The 23,561-nt window shown below is 44.2% G+C and overlaps 1 protein-coding gene across 3 annotated transcripts in view; it reads left to right on the top strand.

The window, feature by feature from the left end:
- The window catches only part of FAM135B (family with sequence similarity 135 member B), a 352,320-nt gene that overhangs the window by 300,931 nt on the left and 27,828 nt on the right, over positions 1-23,561 (top strand). For all 3 annotated transcript variants that reach the window (XM_073018372.1, XM_008001609.3, XM_038000098.2), the window contains exons 10-12: positions 6,734-6,889; positions 8,008-8,081; positions 16,745-16,899. In XM_073018372.1, coding sequence (XP_072874473.1) covers positions 6,734-6,889; positions 8,008-8,081; positions 16,745-16,899 — 385 coding nt within the window. The remainder of the gene's footprint in view (positions 1-6,733; positions 6,890-8,007; positions 8,082-16,744; positions 16,900-23,561) is intronic.

Genomic DNA, 23,561 nt, shown 5'->3' with positions numbered 1-23,561 from the left:
GAAGTCAGGGATTCTAGAGGACACTCAGGTCCCGTGAGGCCCAGTGACTTCTCAAGGTTCTGCTGTGAAGGAGCTGACCTCAAATTCAAGGGGATAAAGAGCGTAAGAGGCCCTCTGGCTTACCATCTACCTTCCAACAATGAGTGAAAGAAAGCTGTTCCTTGAAACTGAGCACCTAGTCTGCACTGGTCCCATTGATTAGTATGTTACACGTGTGCTCAGTGGGTCCTCATTTGATGCTGTGATGTAGGTTTTATTAGGCCTGATTCCTAGTGGGGACACTAAAGCTTTGGGGACTGGCCGTCCGCTGTGGTCACTGTTACCTCTCCCTGTCCTGCAGGTCAGGGAATTCCTGCTGTGACTTCACAGCACTAACTCTAGAGGGTGACTCTGAGCTTATTGAGAGCCTGCCCCGGGCAGACGGGAACACTAAGCTCAGCTGGAGGCAGCTGGTTTGAGAAAAAACAATTTCTCTCTCCGATTTTAGGACTTCTCACACTTTAATGTGCACGTGAATTACCTGGGGATCTTGTTAAAATGTGCTTTCTGATTCTTTTGAGCTGAGGTGGGGCAAGAGATTCTGCAGTTCCAACTAGTTCCCTGGAGATGATGGTGCAGCTGGGATATCGTGTACCATGGTTTGAATAGTGAGTGTCTGAACTCTAAAACTTCACTGGGGGTCACCCTTTAGGTGGACATCCGGCAGGCACATAGCCGTCTCCTGGTCCTCCTCTGCCATACCATGAAGCTGGGCACAGGGTTCAACTCTTCTCTGCCCGGCCTTTTCTGCAGCAGCACACACAGTGCATCCCTCTGGAGGTTCCAGGGGCCTTGGCAGCAATACCCAGCCTGGCTTCCTGTGGCCCGTCCCAGGGAATGGGAAAGCCTCTGGGCCCAGTGAGACCTCACCACATGTCAGGATCACCCTTCACAGGAACTTCTTCTGTAACCACAAGGCACCATATGGTGGAGACCTTGTCTGACCCATCTTTTGCTTCGCACAGCCTCCCATACAGAGTGTGCTGCAGGAAGCACGGAAACCAACATAGGGACAACTCTCGCTGTCCTGGTTAAAAGCTCCTGGTAGTTCCTGTTCACCTGCTGGGTGAAGGCCTGATTGCTTAGGATGGAAGTCAAAGCCATGGGCATGTGATACTCCTCTCATCCGTCCCTGAGGTTCCCCCGCCCTCCTGCACACCTCGTATTTCAGACCTTCAGGGGGCAAAACTAGGGTTCTTACCCCAGTGTCTTTCTGCCAGCTATGGCCTCTGCCTGGACTATCCCATCTCACCTTGTTTTTATTCCTGACACAATCCCCATCGGCCTGCAAAGCCCAAACCAAAGGCTGCCGTCTCGGGAAACCATCTGAGATCCTGGGATCTGAGAGCTCCTGGTGAGCTCCTGTGTTTCATGGTGCCGTGCTCCACCCCAGCCATGGCTCAGCTGAATTTAATGATTTGTGTTACTTTGTTCCTGCTCCACGAAGCCATGAACTCCTGCATAGAAGGGACTGAGTTCTATTTATATTTGAAGCCTGTTACGAAAACATACTAAGTGTGATAAATATTGGCTGAAGCCAAAATGCAAAACGAGTCTTCAAATAGCACCAGGTAGAGAACAGATCCCGAAGTAATTATCAAACTGAACTCAACAAGATGTTGGATTTCATTTTTCATCGATAAAAAGTCCTCCCGGAACAACCTGAATTTTCTTTCATCCACATCACCCTTGGTCCAAAGTCATGTAAAGTGGAGGCACACGCAGAACTATTGCTATGTTGTTGTTATGAGAATCCTTGAACATCTGAAGGAAAAATAAATTCCCAATGAAGCGGGTATTAAGCGAATCCCATGCCAGAAGTCTCCAGGTATATCCTGTGAGTTTAAAGAGTTTCATGCTTGCGAAGTTTGCAGGAGATTCCTCCTGTCGTCTGCAAATATATATCGAAGTGAGTTGAGCAGACCTGTGAGCATGCTGTTGTAATACACCAGTGGGACAGGAGCCAGCATGCAGGTCTACACAGCACGTAGATGGGTTCATGAGAGGCTGCATTGCAAGACAACTAAACAGAGCTTTGGAGCCGGACTTCCTGGGTCCAGACATTGCCTCCCACTTACTATCTGTAGTCTTGGGCATGTTGCTCAACCTTGGAGTGCCTTAGTTACTCCATCCATAAATTAAGAGTGATAATATTAGATTTATGGGTAGGATTACTATAAGGATTAAGTGATTAAGTAGATTAAAATTTCTGTAAAACTCTTGGTGCACAGTGCCTTGTGACTTTCAATTGTCAGTGTTGCCATTGTTATTCTTAGACCCCCATCTTGTATATGAAGGAGAGGGCGCCTGGATGGATAGCACTAAACTGAGATCTGAAACAGGAGTGGACACCACAGGTGTGTGTGTGCCTCAGTGTCTATGCACATAAGGTGTTGGGGAGGGATTCTGGATAAAGATGAGGACATGCTCGAAGGCAGAGGTTGTGACCAAGAAGGGGTTTGCAACCCTGGCTGCCGATTACAATCACCTGTGAAAAATTTACAAAGGTTTAATGTTCGGGCCACACCCTCAGAGAATCTGAGACGGACCCAGATATTTGTGGACTTACAGCCTCCTAGTGATTCTGATGGGCAACCATAATTGAGGACCAGCGAGAGAGCACAGTTTGTTCACGGAATATGAAGCAGGCTTCTCTTGACTTGTTGTCTATTCACCTTGAAGACGTAAATATCACCTCCTCCAGGAAGCCTTCCATGACCCTTCTACAGTACTCAGTATATATCTCTTGCACAGTACTTTACAGGTATATTATAATTATCTAATTAAATAACCATAACACGATCATACGCTTGTCCCTGGACTGTGTGCATTTATGTTGGGCTCCCCAGAGCTTGGCATACCCCTGGGACAGAACTGGCACTCAGTTGGCAGAGCAAGGGAGTGAGGAAGTGAACAAAGGTGCTTGGTTAGTGCCCGGGTGACGAGGGTGAACGTGTGGCAGACGTGGATGGCAGGGCCTTTTTTCAGGGAGTTTCAGCTATGACAGCTCTGGGCTGCAGCTGCCTCCTTGTTAGTGTAAAGGGCATCTTCAGTCTCTGGAACAAACCCTTCCAAGCCCGCCATCTGTGACTGCACAGGCTCGGGCATCTGTGGAGAAGAAAAGTCCTCTTGTGCCTTAATTAGAAGCTTCTTTAACCTTATCTAAAGCCATTTCTATAATCAACTTGAGGAAACATAATCCTCCCAAAGACACATTTAATGAATAGCTTTTCTTTTTTCTCTTTTCCACTCTGGTGGCAGAGCTCAGGACTCATGCTGTGTTTGCCGGTGCCACTGTGGTGGTGGCGTGGTGGTGGCGCTGTGAGTGAGGGCACAAGGAGCCTGGGAGAGGCAGTCTGAGTTCCGGAGGCCTGGGACACCTCCCACGGACACTGAGCCACCTATTCATTTTGTAAAGAGTCACTGACCCCCACTGTCTGTCAGCTGTTGTGCTAGGGGCTGGGAATACTCAGAAGGCTAAAGCTCAAAATGCAGACAAATGGCAAACAGGGACGTAGGAAGTGAAGCCAGCAACTTGTGGGTGGAGGTGCTATGAGAGGTGCCTGTGCGGGTCAAGTCGACGTCAAGAAGGATCTTAGACTTACACGCGGAGCATTGGAGAAGGTTCAGAAGAGTCGTCAGAAGCAATATGGACTGTGTATGGACTCTCTGAATTTAAAATAAAAGTTGAAATTATTTAGAGAAAAAAAAAAAAAACAAGGAGACACAAAATTGGTTTCTGCAATAGTTACCTGGTAGAGGACAGACAAGGCCAAAGTGATGAAGAGAAGAAGAAAGGAGACTGGAAGGTGATGGGGGAAGGTGGGCAGGGAGACCAGCAGCCTGAACAAGGGCCTGGGGTTGGAGAAGGCCAGGTGTGTGTGCAGCCCACTGCCAGCAGGTTAGTGTGGCTGGGAACGGGAGTGCATTGGGCTAGGACGGGAGGTGGGCAGAGGTGAGGTAGGGGCATTTTCAGGGGCAGTTGTGCCACATGCTGATGCAGAAGGTTGGGCCTTATTATGAGAGGCACTGGTTCAATAATCTGTACAGAAGTACTTACAGTTCATCCAAAAGCCTCACTGTCTAGCTAGGAGGTTTTGTAATGACTGACCCTGCCCACGATATTCACCGTTCAACTTTTACTTTTCTTTTCTCCTTATTTTTTTGAGACAGAGTCACTCTGTCATCAGGCTGGAGTGTAGTGGCACGATCACGGCTCACACAACCTCCGCGTCCCAGGTTCAAGCAATTCTCCTGCCTCAGTCTCCAGATTAACTGTGACTATAGGCGCCTGCCACCACCCCTGGCTAATTTTTTTGTATTTTTAGTAGAGACAGGGTTTCACCATGTCGGCCAGGATGGTCTCGATCTCTTGGCCTCATGATCTGTCCGCCTCAGCCTCCCAAAGTGCTGGGATTACAGGTGTGAGCCACCGTGCCTGGCCCTAATTTTTACTTAACACTTTTGACCATGATGTATGGGAATGGGCCAAGAGTGGCCATTCCCTGTTTGACCGCCGCCTGCCCCAGAGCAGTGCTGGAAATAAAGCTTCCATCAGAAGAAAATGCAGGCCATTCCCTCATTTTGGGGTTTCGTAGCTTGTGTCATCATCGCAGACTTATCTTACCTTTTGGAAGAAGTAGCTCAGAGATGATGCTGTGGCTGAATGATGTTCCGTATCTGGAAGCAAGTCATCCACGATAAAGCAGAAATATGCAACATTTGGAGAAGCTTACTGTGTGCCAAGCTCCTCCTTCCCTCTTTTTCATACTGTTGGATGCCTCACTTTACCCAATCGGTCTCCATCTAGCACCAGTCTTCAGTCTTAAAAACAGCCAAAGAAACTTCCAGCATTTCAAGCTAGGCATTAGACTTAGATCTCCTCATATGTTGTTACATCCAAAAGCAGTAATTTGCTTTACATACTCACTTTACAGATGGGGAAACTGAGGCACAGGGCAAAGAAGGGATAAGAATGGGATTCGATGTGGCTGTGGCTGTGTGTCCCTGGTCTATTGTGCATGGTAGAGAGCTCCGCAGCACTTTTAATTGTTAACTCACGTTCCTGTTTCCACCACTGAACAAGGCTCCCTACAGACAGAGACCCTTGTTCATCTCTGAATTCTCTCTTATTCCAAACATGTGCCAGGGATTAAAGGCTTGAATAAGTGTTGAAGCTTAGAGGTCAGTGACAGGCCTTGGCAACTGGCTCCCTGCCATCCTCAGAGGTGTGACCTCTCTTCTCACCTCTCCAGAATTCAAGTTGCTCCCCCAAAACGTGGTTCTCCTGGTTCTAAACTGCAGCTATCTAAAGAGTTTCTGTCCAAAGGGTCTTCTCCCAAAGCCTCTAGGCCCTTTCTAGTCTAACTCCTCTAAGTTTTAGTTAATGTAACCAGGAATCCCCCATAAGATATGTGGAGTGAAGCCACGTGTGATGGCTCATGCCTGTAATCCCAACACTCTGAGGCAGGTGGATCACTTGAGCCCAGGAGTTCGAGACCAGCCTGGGCAGCATAGCGAGACCCCGTCTCTACAAAAAGTTGTCTGGGTGCAGTGGCATGCACCTGTAGTCCCAGCCAGAGGCTGAGATGGGAGGATTGCCAGAGCCCAGGAATTCGAGGCTGCAGTGAGCCATAATCACACCACTGCACTCCAGCCTGGCTGACAGAGCGAGACCCTGCCACTAAAAGAAAAACAAAAACAAATGTGGAGTCATGTGAGGAGGATGGTGGAGAAAAGCTATGAAGCATTGACTGTGCATGAATCGCCCCAGTCCTCAGCTGCTGTGAGGTTGTAGAGATGCTCTTTTCTCTCAGGAGGTGTTTTAAACACTTACTATGTGAAGGTGACATGGTGATGTGGCTTCATAGTCATAAATCCCTTCCATTGAATCCCTGCTCTGTGTGAGGGTGGGCATTCTTTTACTGACTCTCATTTCACTTTCTGTAATTGGATGGCCACAGTAACTCTACCAAAGGGTAGCTGGTATCCTCTGGATTAGATGGGGAGCACCATCAAATGCCGAGTGTTCAACGTTCCACATAGGAGATAGTGACGATCGGAAGTTATAACTGCTGTGAAGTACTGCATCCAAAATTTGATGGGATACAGAGTAGAGTCCAGTATATGGATCTGGGGTACCTTGAGGAGTTTGGGGAGAATGTGAGTAAATGGCAATTGTGAAGATGTCATAAAGCAAGTGTTGTTGGCTCTGGGCATTGAAAAGTAGGATGAATTGAGCTTTGTGGTGATGGGATTAGAAGATTTGATAGAAAAGTTGAAAGTGAATATCCAGGATAAACGAAGAGAGACAGAAAATATTAAAGTTGCAAGATGTTTATAGAAATCTAAGAGTAAGCTGTACTCAGAACATACATGAAAGCAAAATGAAATGGAAAAGATATACTGAGACTAGACAGTGGGCAATCTTGCCTGCCAGACTAAGGGCTTTGGATGTTTTTCTATAGACAGGAACTACCTCAATAATTTATTGTTGCCATTGCTGTTTTAGCTTCCAGATCAAACATGATAACATGATCCTGTAGTATTATGAGGTGTAATATAATACTACAGATGTATAGAGAAAGGAGAATGATTTATTGAAAACAGAAAAGTCAGTAAAGACTTTAGAAGAAGACTGCTCCTGACTTCCTGGAGTCAGGAGCCTTGACTACCACCTGTTTTGCCTCTCCAGATGTTGAACAATCCAGAGAAGATCGCTGAGCAGATAAGCAAGGATCTGGCCTGGCTCACGTCCCACATGATGGCTCTGTGGACCCAGTTCCTGGACACAGTCACTCTGCACTCCCAAGTGACCACTTATCTCACCCAGGAACACCACACCCTGAGGGTGAGTGGCCAACTGCTGTGCATTCTCTGATCACATGCATTTGATTTCTTTGGAGGAACCTTTATGAGAATTAGATCAGGCATTGGGATTGGCCTCCAGATCTTCGTTCGTGCTTTCCTATCTCTACCATGATCATGCAGGGTGGTGTTGTGAACATGCTTAGCCTCTCAGCCCTTTGCTATGTCATTCGTAGAATACTTGCCTTGGCAATCTCAGAGGATGTCAGAGCCTATCACAAGAAATAGAAGTATTTTGGAAAAAGTGCTTTTTTTTTTTTTTTTCTTTTTTTTAAGATGGAGTCTCGCACTGTCACGCAGGCTGGAGTGCAGTGGTGTGATCTCGGCTCACTACAACCTCTACCTCCCTGGTTCAAGCAACTCCCCTGCCTCAGCCTCCTGAGTAGCTGGGATTACAGGTTCACGCCACCACACCCGGCTAAGTTTTTTGTATTTTTAGTAGAGACGGGGTTTCGCCATGTTGGCTAGACTGGTCTCGAACTCCTGACGTCAGGCAATCTGCCTGCCTCAGCCTCCTGAAGTGCTGGGATTACAGGCACGAGCCACTGCACCCAGCTCAAAAAGTGCTTTTTAATGTAAGACATTGCTCTCTGTGTATTTCTCTGCCACCAGCTTAGGTGCATATGGGTAGGTGTCGATGCATAACTAAATATGTTGGTATTTAGACCAACATCTCGTTAGAACAAGGTGACAAAACATATAAAGATCAGAGTCCACAAAATGTTCAGAGAACATACATGACTGGGTTTGGGAAGTCTGTTTCATCTGCATTCATTTACGGACCCTGTTCTCAGAGGTCTTATATTCTAGTAGAACAAATAAGACCTCTAGTTAAAATTAATAGCAAAAACAATGCAAGGACAGATTCATAGACTGCATTCACCTGTGTTCACAGACCAAGTGTGGGCTAAGAGCTAGGAAGGCGAGAGATCAGTTTGGAGGACTGTGAAGACTGTTGTTTCAGGACCTTCAGGTCATGGGCATGGCTCTCCTCCTATGAGGAAATGCCATTCATCTCTTTGAGCCTCAATTTAAAAAAAAAGAAAGTGCGGGTAATACCTACCTGAAGAATTGAACTGTTCACGTTGTTTTATTCTGCAGGTCCGAAGGTTTTCTGAAGCCTTCTTTTACATGGAGCACCAAAAGCTTGCAGTCCTGACGTTTCAGGAGAATCTGTAAGTATCCATTGCATGCCCGCTTCACCCCTAAAAGCAGCCACCCAAGACATGCAGTTCAAAGTTACTCCACTTTCTCACTGGATGTGAAGGAGAGAAATCTGCCCACCTCTGCACTTTCTGTCTGCATTTCCTCTGCAGGCAAAAGCGTCAGCCAGATTGCAGAGTGTGGAGCTGGCAGGTGGCAGAGAAGGTCACCAGCCAAAGTGTTCTTTCATTGAGTGTCATGGTTTTGTAGACAGAATCAAGGCACCCTAGGTCCCTGAAGACCTCTGTGCCGAGTCCTCTGCAAAATGAATTAGAAGCAGGTGGTATGGCCACAAACGATGTCAGAAGAAAACACAGAATTCGCCTGAGACTCTGTGGTAGCTATGAAATGCATTTAGCATAAGAATTAAGTCTGAACTACGTAATTAGGAGGGCTGATGAATTTCTAAGTTTGCCTTCTTCTAGAAAAAAACTGAAAAGTACTCAAGGAAGTGAGGGGGTTGATGGAGGATGAGGTCACTGTCTCATAGATTCCCGGGTGAGTGGGAGCAGAGACTCCTCTAATAGGTTTTGTCCTCCGGTCCACGATCCAAGGGTTTCTTTTTGCTTCCAAATGACATGTTCACGTCAAAAATTCAATGTGGAGGGAAAGATGTTTGAGATGCCATAGCAAAAATAGAAGGAGAAACAGGTGAGACCCATCCATCACTCAAGAAGGACGTGGAGACCTTTTCACCTTTCTCAGTGGAATCCTATTTTCCTCCCCACAATTCATTCTGTTTGGAAAGTACAGTGACATTCAAGGCTTGTCTCATGGATTCTGCAAGTAAGGGGGTGGCACCAAGGAAAGCACAGCTGCGTGTTGAAATGACAAGTCTAGGAATTTCTGCGGTCGTTCACTCATTAATTCTTGTATCCCAGTGGCCAGCTAGAACTGGGAGAATATATTTTCTAGAATTAAAATCAGAGAAGAGCTAATCTGACAAATATAAACAGAACTGTGAGGGTCACTGAGAAAAGTATTGCATATCAAGATCCCTGCAGGAAATCTTCTTTCCAGAGTTACTGCAACAATAGGGAAGCCTTAGATTGTGGAGCCGTGGTTGCATTCTCAAGGAGTGTGAGCACAGGCACAGGAGACGGACTCAGAGACAACTGCTCTCCCAGAAGAGCTTTAGAACACTGACCACCAGTACAAACTGCAGATGACCCAGCACTCAGATTACATGGGTTCAAGACCCAGTTCCTGCATTTATTAGCAATTGGTCCTTGAGAGAGTTATGTTTCTGTCCTTCTTGTTTTTTTCTCACCCCCATCCAGTCTCAGCTTCCTTATCCACACAGTAGGTTAAGATAGCAATTGTGAGGACGTAACAGGCATGTCCATGCCTATGGAACACATGGAGCTAGCCACATCCTCTCCTCAGAGAGGGTTAGACGGTGACTGATGAAGTAAGCAAATGTGTATTGTCCATGTAGAAGTGGAAATACAGCAATAATATAGTAAAGGTGCTGTATACTTGGGTCAGTCATCCTATTCAGGAAACAGGCAAGACATAAATTATGTAATTTCAAGTTTTGACAAGTGGAAGAAAAAAAGCAAGATAAGAACATAGAAAATGAAGAGAAATGGGGTATGCCTAGCAATCTCATAAATGTTTAACCACCAGCTTTCAGAAGAGCAAAAATAGACAAAGGACAAACTGCCTTTTGTAGTGTTTGCTGATTTCTCCTGTGCAAATGTTTTCACAAGGGTCGCTTTCAAGCTACCAATGTGCTATCACTGAATATGGAATTGGGAAGAGATGTGCACAGTCAGCTCTTGCAAACCAGCATCAATGGGCCCCAATGCAACACTGAGTAGAAGAGAAAGTCTGTTTTAGCCAACGCGATAAGAAGAAGTCTTTTTGAAGATGTGACATTTGAACAGTGTCTGGGGTTACAGCAAGCCATGCCGTGACATACGAGAATATTGTTTAGGCAGACAGAATAGTTGTCGTAAAGGTTATGATATGGGAACACAACGTGTTTAAAGATCAGCAAGAAGGCAAGTGTAGCCAGAATACAGTGAGAAAGTAGGAGAGGGGAGGGAGGGAGGGCCAGAGGGCAGTAGGGACCAGTCCATGTGGGGCCTTGTCGGCCAGGAAAAGACTTTGGATCATGTACTATGATCATTATGGTTAATGCTTTTGTTTTTCCTTTACCAGCAAATGAGTATGGGCCTTGGCATTTCAAATCTTATATACATGGTATGAAATCTTGATTCTGAAACTTATAATGCTTGTGACATCAAACTAGGTACTGAATCTCTTATATCTAATTTTTTTAGATGTAAAGGGAAGAGTCCTTCATTCAATAACTAATGTATTTAGTGTTGACTGTGTTAGCTCTTCACTATTTTGAGTGCTGGATATTCAACAGCGAGTAAGACAGACAAATCCAGTATCTCATTGAGCTTATGTTTTGGTGATGGAAGGCCTACAAGTACATAGATATGATATGCTAAGTGGTAGTAAGTGCTATGGGGAAACATGCATCGCTGTGAGAGGAACAGAGAGTCCTAGTTCATGAATTGTCACAGAAGGTCTGCTGGAGAAGGTGATGGTTGAGTGGAGATCTGAATCAGGTGAGAGATGAGCTCTCCAAATCCCCAGGAGATTGTAATGCTTATCCTCTGAGTGATGTTAGAGATTAGAGAATGTTGTAAGCATTCAGGGAATAGTAGACATTAACAGAAAACAAAAATCATAGACTAAGATATGTGGGATACTACTCAGGAGAAAGTAAACTTTTTGCCAGGTCATCAAGAATAAGAAGAGCTGTGAAACAGAGGGAGAATTTTATTTCAGACTGAGAAAATTGCTAGAGAAAATGTACGAAGTGCGGTGAAGAGAAGTGAGGCTTACCGTGAGATAGTGAAGAGGGGCTATGCAGGCCTGGCACCTGTGCGTGAATGTGGTTCTGCACACCTGCAGGTCAGAGCTGGAGAGAGGTAGTTGCCCCAGGGAGGTCATGCTGCTTACACAAGGCAGCAGCAGACTCCCAAATCAGGATGGACATGGGGCAATGTAGATGGCACAGGTGCAACTCAGCTATCAAGACCCATCTTGTTCAAGCTCAGATTAAATTGTATTTCTCAAACGATGGGTCACAATCATTTAGTGGACAGTGAAATCAACTTAGTGTGTTTGGAACAGTGCTTCTTAAATGAAACAGGATAGGATAGGAGGGAGTAGGAAAGGACAGGGCAAGGCAAGGCGGAATAGATGGTATGAGGAAGGAGTGTTTGCTGAAACTGTTCCTTCAGTGTGTGTGCTTCTGGGAGTATGTGATAGCACGGGGTTGCCATGGAAATGAAGACCATCTTTGGTCATGGGTCGTAATAAAAAGTGTTAACAAATCATCTAGGATTGACCGGCAGCAAGGGTGTGTTTTATTGTTCCTCTTCTCTGTTTTACCAATATCTAGCTAGTGCTTTTCACACAGCAAGGAGGTGTTGGCTGAAAGTTTGCTGAGGAATGAATGTGGAAGTGGTGATGGAACCTATACTGATGTATTCATTTTCATAACAATCGTAATGAGATGTGACTCTGACTTTTACATAATTGTAAGTTTTAACTTTTGAAAAGGAATTCATTCTAAGAGATGCTATGTCCATAGGGTTGACCACAATAGGCATTTTACCTGGTGTGAATAAATAGACATTTATTCATGGTGCTTAGTCTATTGAAACTACTCTGATCAGAGATGAGTGCTTCACATACTTTGGCTCATTTAATATTCACATGAACTCTATGAGGTAGGTACTATTATTCTCCCCACTTTAAAGAAGAAGAAACTGGGGAAACCTGGGCTCAGAGAGGTTAAGTAACTTACCTTAGACCACACAGCCAGCAAGTGACACAAACAGGATGTGTTGGAGCCCAGTGACCACACTCGTAATCTCCTTGCTTTGGCTTCTCTGTGCACTGTTGAGCCATCATCCTAAAGAACAAATGAGGAGGAATAAAGTGAAATGCAGATTTGTGAATCTGTAAAACAGAAGTGTCCTTATGCGTTCACTCTGTATTCCTGGAGTCAGGATTCCTGTCTGACAGCATAAGTCCGGACTCAGGTAAACCTGATGTTGAAACAAAAAAAAAAAGATGAACCAGGTCCTGTATGTTTCAGGAGACTCTTTCCCTACATGCCATACAGAATAGCCCAACTAAAATCAAGGATTCTGCCTGAATGCTCAGAATGGGAGTGTCTCTGCCTACTGTGCAAACAACTGGCTTCCAAGCAAACCCTGCTCCCTCAAGTGTCATTTAGATAGATAAGGAGGTGACCGTGTGCTGAAGAGGGGCCATGAATGGAGCATGCATGCTCAGACACAGGTGTGCAAGGCTGACCTATGCAGGGTGCATTCCAGGCTAGTCTCTCTCCACTTATGTGGCTTCTGCCATGGGTGGGGCAGGGGAGGAGTAGGTAGGGAGTGGAATTAGAGGTGAAAGTTTGAAAAGGCAAAGGCAGAGTTCAGATTCCTGTTTGGATCCTCTTGATGATAAGGAATGAGGATTTCTTATTTAATTAATGCTACTGTTAGTTGCTAATGTATTTATTTACTCAACTCCCTTTCTCCTTCCCTTCCTCCCTCCCTCTGCATAATTATTCATCATCCTTTATATCCAGGAACTGATCTGGGGACTTTCCATACAGTGAATTAAAAAGCAACCAAGGTAGACAAGGTCTCTGCCCTCACTGGACAGAGAAGACAATAAATAAATTTGCAAATAAGCAAGAAAATTTAAGATGGGGCTAAAGAACTGGGTAATAGAAAGTTCCTGATTTGACCAAATAGGACCAGTGGCTCTCTAAAGTAGGGTGTTAAAGGAGAGCAGTTCAGAGAAGGTGACATTTATACTAAGGTCTGAGGGTGGGAAGGAGCCCAGGAGGACAGTGCATTACAGGCGGAGGTAATAGCCAGTGCAAAGGCCCTGAGACCAGACACAGCCTGAATGTTGCACCAAAGATCTAGGAGAACGTCAGTGGGGCTGGAGGGCAGTGTGTGAAGAGGAAGGTGGAGGAGTTACAGTGATGGCAGGGGTGGGGGTCATTCAGAGCCTTGGAGAGTCAGAAATTAAGATTCACTCCCAGTTTTGCTAATAATAAACTCAACTCCAACTCCAACTCCACATTCTCCCTGTAGTTTGCTTAACTCAGAGAGAAAGTAATTTTTCCCTTTAATTATTGTTCAAATAAAAATGTGCTCAGGACCTTCCTGCTGCAGCCCCAGCCGTCAGAACCACTCTTGCAGAGCTCCCTCATTCCCTGCATACGCCGTGTTGATTAATTTTATTGATTTAATAAGTAGAGTCAAAATACTGTTTGCTGCATGGGAGGCATTGTCTAAGGCACTTGGGATATACATCAGTGAGCAAAACAGCATGTGTTGGAAGACAGGTGCTGAACAATAAGCATTATGAATCAGTCAGTTATGCAGCACGATAGAAGGTGATAGGCATTGTATAAACACAGAGCAGGGAGTGGACATCACAACTGTCTTTGGTTGGGCTGAGTGGGGTGGATTGTGGTGTTTCCTAACTGTGATCTTTGCCGTGGAGGAAAGAGCATCCCTGCCTGGAACCCTTCTCCCCCAACTTGCTTCAGTCAATTAGCACCTGGTAATTTCTGTTACCAGGATCTGTTTTCATCAGTGTTCTCCAGAGAGACAGAACCCATAGGATATACATGGAGAGAGAGCGATGACAAGAAATATATTAGGACAATTGGCTCACTTTATTGCGGAGACCAAGAAGTCCTACGATGGGTCTTCTACAAGCTGGAGGACCAAGGCAGCTGGGAGCGTGGCCCAAGCCAGGCTGGAATTCCTCAGAACCAAGGAAGCTGATGGTGGCCAAAGGCCTGGGAGCGCATGGGGTGCAGAGAGTGCTGTTGAGAGTCCCAGAGTCCAGGAGCTGGAGAACCTGGAGTTCTGACATCTAAGGGCAGGGGAAGAGCATTCCAGACCCAAGGGAGAGTGAGAGACGAATTTGCCTTTCCTCTGCTTTTTGTTCCATCCCGGACCCAGCTAATCGGATGGTGCCATCCACATTCAGGGTAGATCTTCCCCACTCAGTCCCACAATTTGCACGCCAGTCTCCTCTGGAGACACCCTCACAGACATTCCCGAGGCAGCCCAGTCATTCTAATCCACGCTAAACCACCTAGGTTTCCCTTTCAGCAGAAGCACTGAGAATAATCCATGCAATGTTTGACAATGTATAGTGCTTTACCAGCTATATGGGGATCACATAATCCAATCAAGGTGACATCCAAAATCAACCAACATGAATCCGCCCCTTGTCACCTTGGCACCCATTCGCATTTCTTAAAACATATTTAATCTTCAAATAAAGATAGTGGGCCGGGTGTGGTGGCTCATGCCTGTAATCCCAGTACTTTGGGAGGCCGAGGCAGGTGGATCACCTGAGGTCGGGGGTTCGAGACCAGCCTGACCGACATGGAGAAACTAAAAATGCAAAATTAACCAGGCATGGTAGTTCCTGCCTGTAATCTCAGCTACTTGGGAACCTAAGGCAGGAGAATCTCTTGAACCCGGGAGGTGGAGGTTGCAGTGAGCTAGGATTGTGCCATTGCACTCCAGCCTGGGCAACAAGAGCAAAACTCTGTCTCATAAAAAAAAAAAAAAAAAAAAAAAAGATAGTAACAGTGTCATAGTTACATCTAGCATGACACAACTATTCTGCAACTTCCTCCAGACGGCCACATTGCACTGGCTGTACGTCAAGTTTAAGTATGGCAGGGAAGCTTCTCCTGTGAGGCCTGCTTAGCAAAACCTTGCAGTTGCCTATGGTTGGGCTTAAGAGGTAATGCCCAGGATTTTGGCCTAGAACCAGACTCCTCAGATTCCTGCAATCAGAGATAGGCACTGATTCCTGTGTACCCTTCAGCATTTTCAGTCAGCTTTTTAACACTTGCTAGGCCTTGTTTTAGGTACTTGGTCACATTCTTAAAAGTCCTATGCTCAAGAAGCTGCGTCTCCCTAGATCACAACCTGCATAACATAACTTAGACCTGACTCTCCCACACATGTCCTGCTATATTTTAATTATTTGCTTAATCACTTGTTTTTTTCATGACTGTTAGCTTGTTCGACCTAAAATCAAGCTGCAATCCTCTAGGTATACTTCCTAGCCCATGTACACCATCCTAAGTCCACTGATATTCAACATATTTTCTGATAAAACCAAAACTGGGCCAGAAATTCCAGATTCAGAGGGTGGTAAAAAGTGCAGAATTGACTGAGATCAAATTCCATTTAAACACTCAGATAAGACTATTTAAAGAGTTAAATATGCCGAGAAGAATATGTTAAGAGTTACATATTCAGAGAAGAACATTTAAAGAGTTAAATATTCTGAGAATTCAGAGTTATGAAGTTGTAGCAGCTTTCAGGGCTTTGAGGAAGAGAAAATAACCCTTCCTCTCTATTGTGGTGGGTTAACATCCAATTAAAAATGAGAAGGAAACAAAATATACATATTTAATATGTATAGTAAATAGATATGTATATGAAATCATACTTAATATGTAAATTCAATACGTATATTGTATGAACTATACATGCATAAATTTTATATATGTCTATACATTTATCTTCATTGCACCTGTTCCTGAGAATGCTGAGTTTGAGAAGTTGCTTTGAGTCTATGCAGTTTCACAGCTATGAAGCTCTTCTACAGGCAGCTGGTCTACAAGGCTGGGGAGTAAGAAGGGAGCTTCCAGAGGCCGAGCTGCTCCACAGGAGTGATAGACAGACACACAGAAACTAGCTCTGCAAGCTCAAGTCTTCCCAAAACTCATAGACTCTGTAAGGCTCCTTCTTCCCTTGGGGGAAGAGTGATTGAGTTGGCATGGAAAATAATGATGAAATGTTCATGCTTTCTTCCTTTATAGAGTAAAATACACTCTCCCCCTTCTGTAGAAACTTGATGAGAAGGGAATACACACTTTCTACCACCCCAGCCTTTGAATTAGGAATGGTGATGATTCCAAACTCTGGAATTGAATACCTGTTGGTGGAAGGATATATATGTCAGAAAGAAAGAATATGGGACATATTTTTTTCATCTTAGAGGGGAAACCAAAAAATATGGCTCTTGATCTAGGGAAATTTATACCTTCATCCAGGATGCCACTGTCCATGTAATAATCAATACAAATGGTATTTTAGATAGGTTTTAATTCAAATATGCCAAAATATGACCAGATCCTAAGTCGTCTAAGAAGAAAAGAGTAAAAGATACATAGATTTATATTTTTTTCAAAATGCTAATTTAAAATTTCTAAATTTCTAGTCATTTAAAAACTCAGTTTGCTTTCCACTAATGTGGTATTTATTATATTTCACTAAAGTGGTCTATGATAAATACCCTTGTGTTTCTGCTAATCCTATAATCCATGGCCTCTAACTTCAACACCTCAGTCAGTTCCAAAACAAAGCAGACTATGGCCCTGGGGGCTGAGTAGGTGGGTGGAAGAACAGGATGATGGGCGGACAATTGCCAGAGTCGGCTGAGAACCTAGTATTTTCCTGGGATTAGGAAGCGGGGGGTAACAGTTTGGAAACCTTTCACTCTTCCCTGGGTGCTTATCCTGCCATGTGCTCCCCAGGATACAGACGCACAGCCAGCTATCCCTGGACATCCGGAACTCAGAGTACCTCACCAGCATGCCTCCGCTGCCTGCAGAGTGCCTGGACATCGACGGCGACTGGAACACCCTGCCGGTAATCTTTGAGGACAGATACGTGGACTGCCCTGCGACAGGTTTGTCTGTTTTGTTTTGGAAAGACTCAGGAATTAGGCTTTCCAGTGAGATTCCGACAGTGGCCCAGTTTGTTTATGTCCCAGCGAAAGTGACACCAAATTAATGAACGATTGTGTCAGTTCGTAGAGAGGAAACAAGCTAATGGTTTGAAATGACTTTGTTTGTGTGAAATGGACAAACCGATCTAACAAAATAACAATGAAACGCTTCTTCCCTGACTCCTTCTGGAGTGGAATTATATGTAGTGCGTTTTCACCTGCAAAATAGGAACCACAGCCTGCCCATCCCCACGCCAGAGTGACATGAAAGTCAGATGAAGATTCTTATCTCAGATGTGCCATTCAAATAAATACGATTTCCAGGTGAACTTTAAAGACATTGGGCCAAAGACTGGGCTCAGTGGCTCGTGCCTGTAATCTCAGCACTTTGGAAGGCCAAGGTGGGCAGATCAACTGAGGTCAGGAGTTCAAACAGCCTGGCCAAAAATGGCAAAACCCTATCTCTACTAAAAATACAAAAATTAGCTAGGTGTGGTGGCAGACACCTGTAATCCCAGCTACTTGGGAGGCTGAGGCAGGAGAATCGCTTGAACCCAAGAGGCAGAGGTTGCAGTGAGCCGAGATCGCACCACTACATTCCAGCCTGGGTGACAGAGCAAGACTCTGTCCCCCAAAAATAAAAATATAAAAATAAAAAAAAAAGGCATTGGCCACTTGGGCCACTGTCTGTGTGGAGCTGGCACATTATCACCTTGTCTGCCTGGGTGATTTTTCTCCAGGTATTTTGATTCCCCCCATAGTCTACAGCCGTGCCCGTTAGGTTAATTGGTGTGTATACATCATCCTGGTCAGAGTGAGTGTGAGTATGTGTGAGTGCACCCTGAGATGGGATGGTGTCTTGTCCAGGGCTGAGTCCTGCAATGGGATGGTATCTTGTCCAGTGATTTGTTTTCCTGAGCCACCAGGAAAGGGTAAAGTATGGAAGCACTCAGTGAGCTACCATATTTCTGACTGATCGTGAACTACAGGTTGGCAGGAGGTGCTCCTTACAATTTCACTTTGCAGACATTTATTCTTTGATCTAACCCACCACCACTACAACTGCTGTCACTTATCGAGTCACCAAATACTGGGCAAATCATTATTTGTTTTTATTAATTGTTCTTAAATATATGTATAGCTCAGATTTACTTCAGGGTTTAATATTAGAAGTGTTTTAGGTCTTTAAGTTTAATGATGGTTTTGGGATCAGAAATATGCCATAGGAACTTAACTCTTGTTTATATCAATTAGCCTACGGTAAAACTACTTCTGTTACACATCCCTTTAATTGTGTTATAGGTCAATGTTTCCAGCAACCTACTGATGATGTTAAATGAGGACTTACTGTATATGGTTTAATAGATGAATGATTCATTTCAGGGAGAAAAGATCACCTATTTGTGTGTATTGTTTCTGTATATGTGTCCGGAGCGCAATCTGTTTTGCTGCTGTCACACAGAGTTTGTTAATAGACTTAGAGGTCAAGAGGTAAGTGCCCCGGGCAAGAGGTCAAGGTTCGTTTCTTGTGCTGACCCACATGGCCCTGCTCCTGGAAACCCAACAAGCTAAATCGCCCTGTGCTCCCTTCAAGGATCAGAAAAACATCATGTCTCTATGCTGGAGGTTGTAGATGCTTTCCCTCTTTAATCCTATAAACAAACTCACAAGCTCAATGCCACAGAGAGAATCTGAGGCACTAAGTATAATAATTTATTAAAGATCACAAGGCTTATTAAAGCCAATGTTCAAAGCCAACTCACTCCGATTCCAAAGTCCGTGCTCTGCCTCGCTGTCTGTGCAAGGAGTTTTAAATCATCATGTTTAAGTGCCCATCATTTAAAGGATGCTTTAAAATGGCTAAATTTCAAAGAGTCTGCTACCTGAGACTTGTAGGATATTTTAAAAATCCAAGGGACTTCCAAGGGCAGTGCAACCTTGCAAACATACGGTTATTTGGTTCTCAGTTATACCCTGACATCTAGTGTCAGCACAGTGTATGGCAGTTATAAAGTGTACAGGCCAGAGAGCCTCCAAACCAACTGGTCAAAACAAGTTTAAAACATGACACTGAGACATTTTCTTCTGTGGGATGTGTGTGTGTGTGCATGTATGTATGTGTGTTTGCATATATATGTATGTGTATGTATGCATATGTAGGTATGCATGTATACTAATATATAAGTGCATCTTCATCAGAGTTATATGATTTAACTACAGAGAATCTGAACTGTTGGAGAAGAAATTTAAATTAATCGCCCACTATCAGAACCTCTAGTATTATCATTATTAGGTTTTGTTGCAGATTGTCTTCCAGTCTTTTTTCTGCACATATTAACATACATTCTTGTGAATATGAATCTCAGTCCCTCAACTCACAGGTGCAGTTATATCACATACCTCTATTTTATAAATAAATGCATTCCCTTGGCTGGTCACGGTGGCTCACACCTGTAATCCCAGCGCTTTGGGAGGTTGAGGCGGGTGGATCACCTGAGGTCGGGAGTTCGAGACCAGCCTGACTAACATGAAGAAACTCCATCTCTACTAAAAATACAAAATTAGCTGGGTGTGGTGGCACATGCCTGTAATCCCAGCTACTCGGGAGGCTGAGGCAGAAGAATTGCTTGAACCTGGGAGGCGGAGGTTGTGGTGAGCCAAGATCGCGCCATTGCACTCCAGCCTGGGCAACAAGAGTGAAACTCCGCCTCAAAAAAAAAAAAATCAATTAAGTAAATAAATAAATTCATTCCCTCTCTGTGCCTCCATCCAACAACATCAGCTGGAAAATCAACCTCAGTCTTTCTGGGGCTTCCCTGCCCACTCCTTTCTCACTGCCTCTCACATCAGTGCCCTGGAGTCAAACAGCAACAAGACATGGTTGGGGGAAGTCTTTCTAGGATTGTCCAAACCTGCAGGTTGCTCTAACCCATTGGTTATCCATATTTATGTTGTGAATCCCAAAAACCTGAGATAGGTCTCAGTTAATTTGGAAAGTTTATTTTGACAAGGTTGAGGACACAGGCCCATAACACAGCCTCAGGAGGTCCTGATGACGTGTAACCAAGGTGGTCAGAGCACAGCTTGGTTTTATGCATTTTAGGGAGACATGGGACATCAATCAAGATATGTAAGATGAACACTGGTTCGGTCTTGAAAGGCGGGACAATTCGAAGCTGGGAGGGGGCTTTCAGGTCATAGGTAGATAAGAGACAGATGGTTGCATTCTTTAGAGTTTCTGATTAGCCTTTCCAAAGGAAGTAATCAGATATGCATTTATCTCAGTGAGCAACGGGATAGCTTTGAATAGAATGGGAGACAGGTTTGCCTTAAGCAGTTCCTAGTTTGGCTTTTCTCTTTAGCTTAGTGATTTTGGGGGCCTCAAGATATTTTCCTTGCACAATGTCATATTTTAGGATCAGCCTCTCCTTGCAGCTTCTGTGTTGAGCTTGAGGCTGGGACTCCTGCACAGTGCAGGTGCACTCATCTTCCTGGAAGAACAAAGGCAGTCACTCTCAGAGGCAGATCTCTCTCCTCCAGTCTTCTCTCCACGGACCTCTGACCTGAGCCTTCTGTATCCCCCATACTACTTTTACAGAAATAACTGTACCCCCACTCCAAACTGAAAGCTTCTCTTGAACTCCTTGGTCTCTCACAAAGTATTCTGATGATTCTTTAACCCCAGATCAAAAGCATGAATGATAAAGAACTATTTTCTCTTCCCTCAAGAACCCAGTGACCTTAATATTTATACCCTGCCGTGACGTTATCAGATACAATTATATTCCATTCGTCCAGTGTAAGGGAAAAAGGGAAATAAAAGATTTCCATTTCTATGTGAAAATAATAGCATTTGCTGGGCACAGCGGCTCACACCTGTAGTCCAAACTCCTCGAGAGACTGAGGTGGTAGGTTTGCTTAAGCCCAGGAGTTAGAAGCTACAGTGAGCTATGACTGTGCCTCCTGTCACTGCACTCCAGCCTGGGTGACAGGTGAGACCCTGTCTCTAAAAAGAAAAAACAACAAATGAAAGCCATAATAGCATTTCTTCATGGTCTGTGGCAGTACCATGGTGTATTAGTATGTTCTCACACTGCTGATAAAGACATACCCGAGACTGGGTAACTTACAAAGAAACAGAGGTTTAATGGACTCACAGTTCCATGTGGCTAGGGAGGCATCACATGGTGGAAGGTGAAAGGCACGTCTTACGTGGCAGCAGGCAAAGAGAGAATGAGAGCCAAGTGAAAGGGTTTTCCCCTCATGAAACCATCAGATCTTGTGAGATGTATTCCCTAGCACGAGAACAGATGAGGGAAGCTGCCCCCATGATTCAATTATGTCCCACCAGGTCCCTCCCACAACATCGGGGAATTATGGGAGCTACAATTCAACATAAGATTTGGGTGGGGACACAGCCAAACCATATCACATGGCCTAAACATATGCCATGTGCCAGACACTCTGCAAAATCTGTCTTTGTCTCTGCTCCCCCAACACCCATACCATGCCTCTCTATTCTAAGACAATTGGGAGGTTCGCCTAAAACCTGAAGAGTTGGCCAGATTGTCAGATTGTCTGGTTTTGAGTCTTTCCCCCTAACGGTTATTAACTATGTGAAATTAGGCAAAAGGGGTTAGAATTTCTCCTCCACAGGATTGCTGTGACTAGTGGATTGATCAGTCCATAAAACACTTAAAAGAGCAACTGGCATAAAGGCATTCTGAATGCATGTTAACTAACACTATTCATTAGTATTTGACTCTAAATCCATTCTCTTTCAATTAGATCCTTTGCTACTTTCATTTTTCTATAATTACAATAGTGAAACTAATTATTTGCTATTTTGGCAACTGACTTACTTCATGCACTTTCTGTTTCCTGTTTTGGCTGTCCATGATGAATTTGATAAATTTTTTTTTTTTTAATTCCAAGAATCTATGACCTGTGGTATGAAGACCAGATGACTCATTTATACAAGGCATTCAAGTTCGTCTATGGCGTGGGTTCTCTCTCTCTGTCTGACTTCATACCCCCAACACCTCACTCTTGTTCCATCCACATGGGAATGAACCAAACCTGGAGCAGAGTGTGCCCAGCTTTCTGGGTCTTTGCCCATGCTGTTCCCTGTGCTTAGTATGGCTCATTCCCTCCTTTTCTGAAGAAGTTCATTTCATATTCCTCAGCAGTCCCATTCTTTTTTTATTTTTTAAAGACTTTTTAAAAGAGCATTTCAGGTTCCCAGTAAAGGAAAATAAAGAGGAAGATACAGAGATTTCCTACATACCTCCTGTGCCCTCACATGCATAGCCTTCTTCATTATCAACATCTCCCACCTGAGAGGTGCCTTTGCTACAGCAGATGAACCTCTATTGACACGTCATTATCACCCAAAGTTCCTAGTTTGCACGAGGGTTCCTTCTTCATGTTGCACATTCTATGGGTTTGGACAGACGTATAATGAGTGATGTGCATCCATTCTTATAGCATAATACACAGTAGTTCCATTGCTCAAAAAATCCTCAGTGCTTAGCCTATTTATCCTGCCTTCTCCCCAGTGCCTGGCAACCACTAGTCTTTTTACTATCTTCATTGTTTTGCCATAGTGCACATTATTTTGGTAGAAGAGATAGCTGTATCTGTGTATATTTCCCAACATTTTGCAAATCCCTTAAAGGCAGAGCCTGGTTCACTGTTATAACTAGTACTCACTTTCCCTGCTCCTAAGCCACTGCCTAGGATAGGGATTTTTCACATAGAATATGTCAAAGTACTGTTTGTGGGACTAAATGATATTGAAGCAACTTTTTTTCAAGCCAATGCAAACAATAATGAGCATATTATTATTTGTTTTGTTGGATTTCTGTTCTATTCTCAATTCATCACCTATGTACTAGCCATGATGCTAGCCTTGGGGCTGTAGAAATTCACAGAACACCAACTCTTCTCTCTAGACTTGACAACAGATGCACAAACAGATCATAGTATGGCAATAGGATATATCACACTGCATGTAGCTAGAAGGGAGGCTCAGAATTTGTTAGAGAACGTCTAACTTGTGGTAGGTTGTGGGAAAGTTATCGTAGAGAGAGGGAAATTTATTCACAGTTGCTCAAGATGCAAAGCATGTGCCCTGGTAAGGAAGAGATCCATTATTTCCTTATTGCAATCATAAACTTCATTCCAAGGCATCATGTCTTAATGCTCCCTGCAGTCTGTAAGTAGTGTCTCAGTGGTTTACTTCATGATCACATTCAATAGTGATTGCATTGATTTAACTTCTACTAAGACCATGTGGAGGATTTAAACTTTTTAAAGAAAATAAAAATCCAGTCCTTTCTTTGTTTGCTGTGTATGTAAATTGAATAACATGTCACACGACTATTTCATGAGAGCCATGATACAGACAGACATGAGAGGTTATTGTTTTTGTCCAGTTATGAATTCTTAGAAGGGAGGGAGGCAGAGAGAGAGAGAGAGAGTAATGGGGAGAGAAGAAAGGAAAGAGGAGATGAGGGATTGAGAGAGAGAATGACTTATCTAAATAAAAATAGGAAAAGATCATCTTTGGCTCCCCACCATCTGGTTATGAAGATCACAATGATTCCGGGAGCTTTCCTGTG

This window comes from Chlorocebus sabaeus, chromosome 8, assembly GCF_047675955.1.
Source record: "Chlorocebus sabaeus isolate Y175 chromosome 8, mChlSab1.0.hap1, whole genome shotgun sequence".
NCBI lineage: Eukaryota > Metazoa > Chordata > Mammalia > Primates > Cercopithecidae > Chlorocebus > Chlorocebus sabaeus.
The sequence above is the reverse complement of the archived record's forward strand: the minus strand, read 5'-3'. Positions and strand labels throughout refer to the sequence as shown.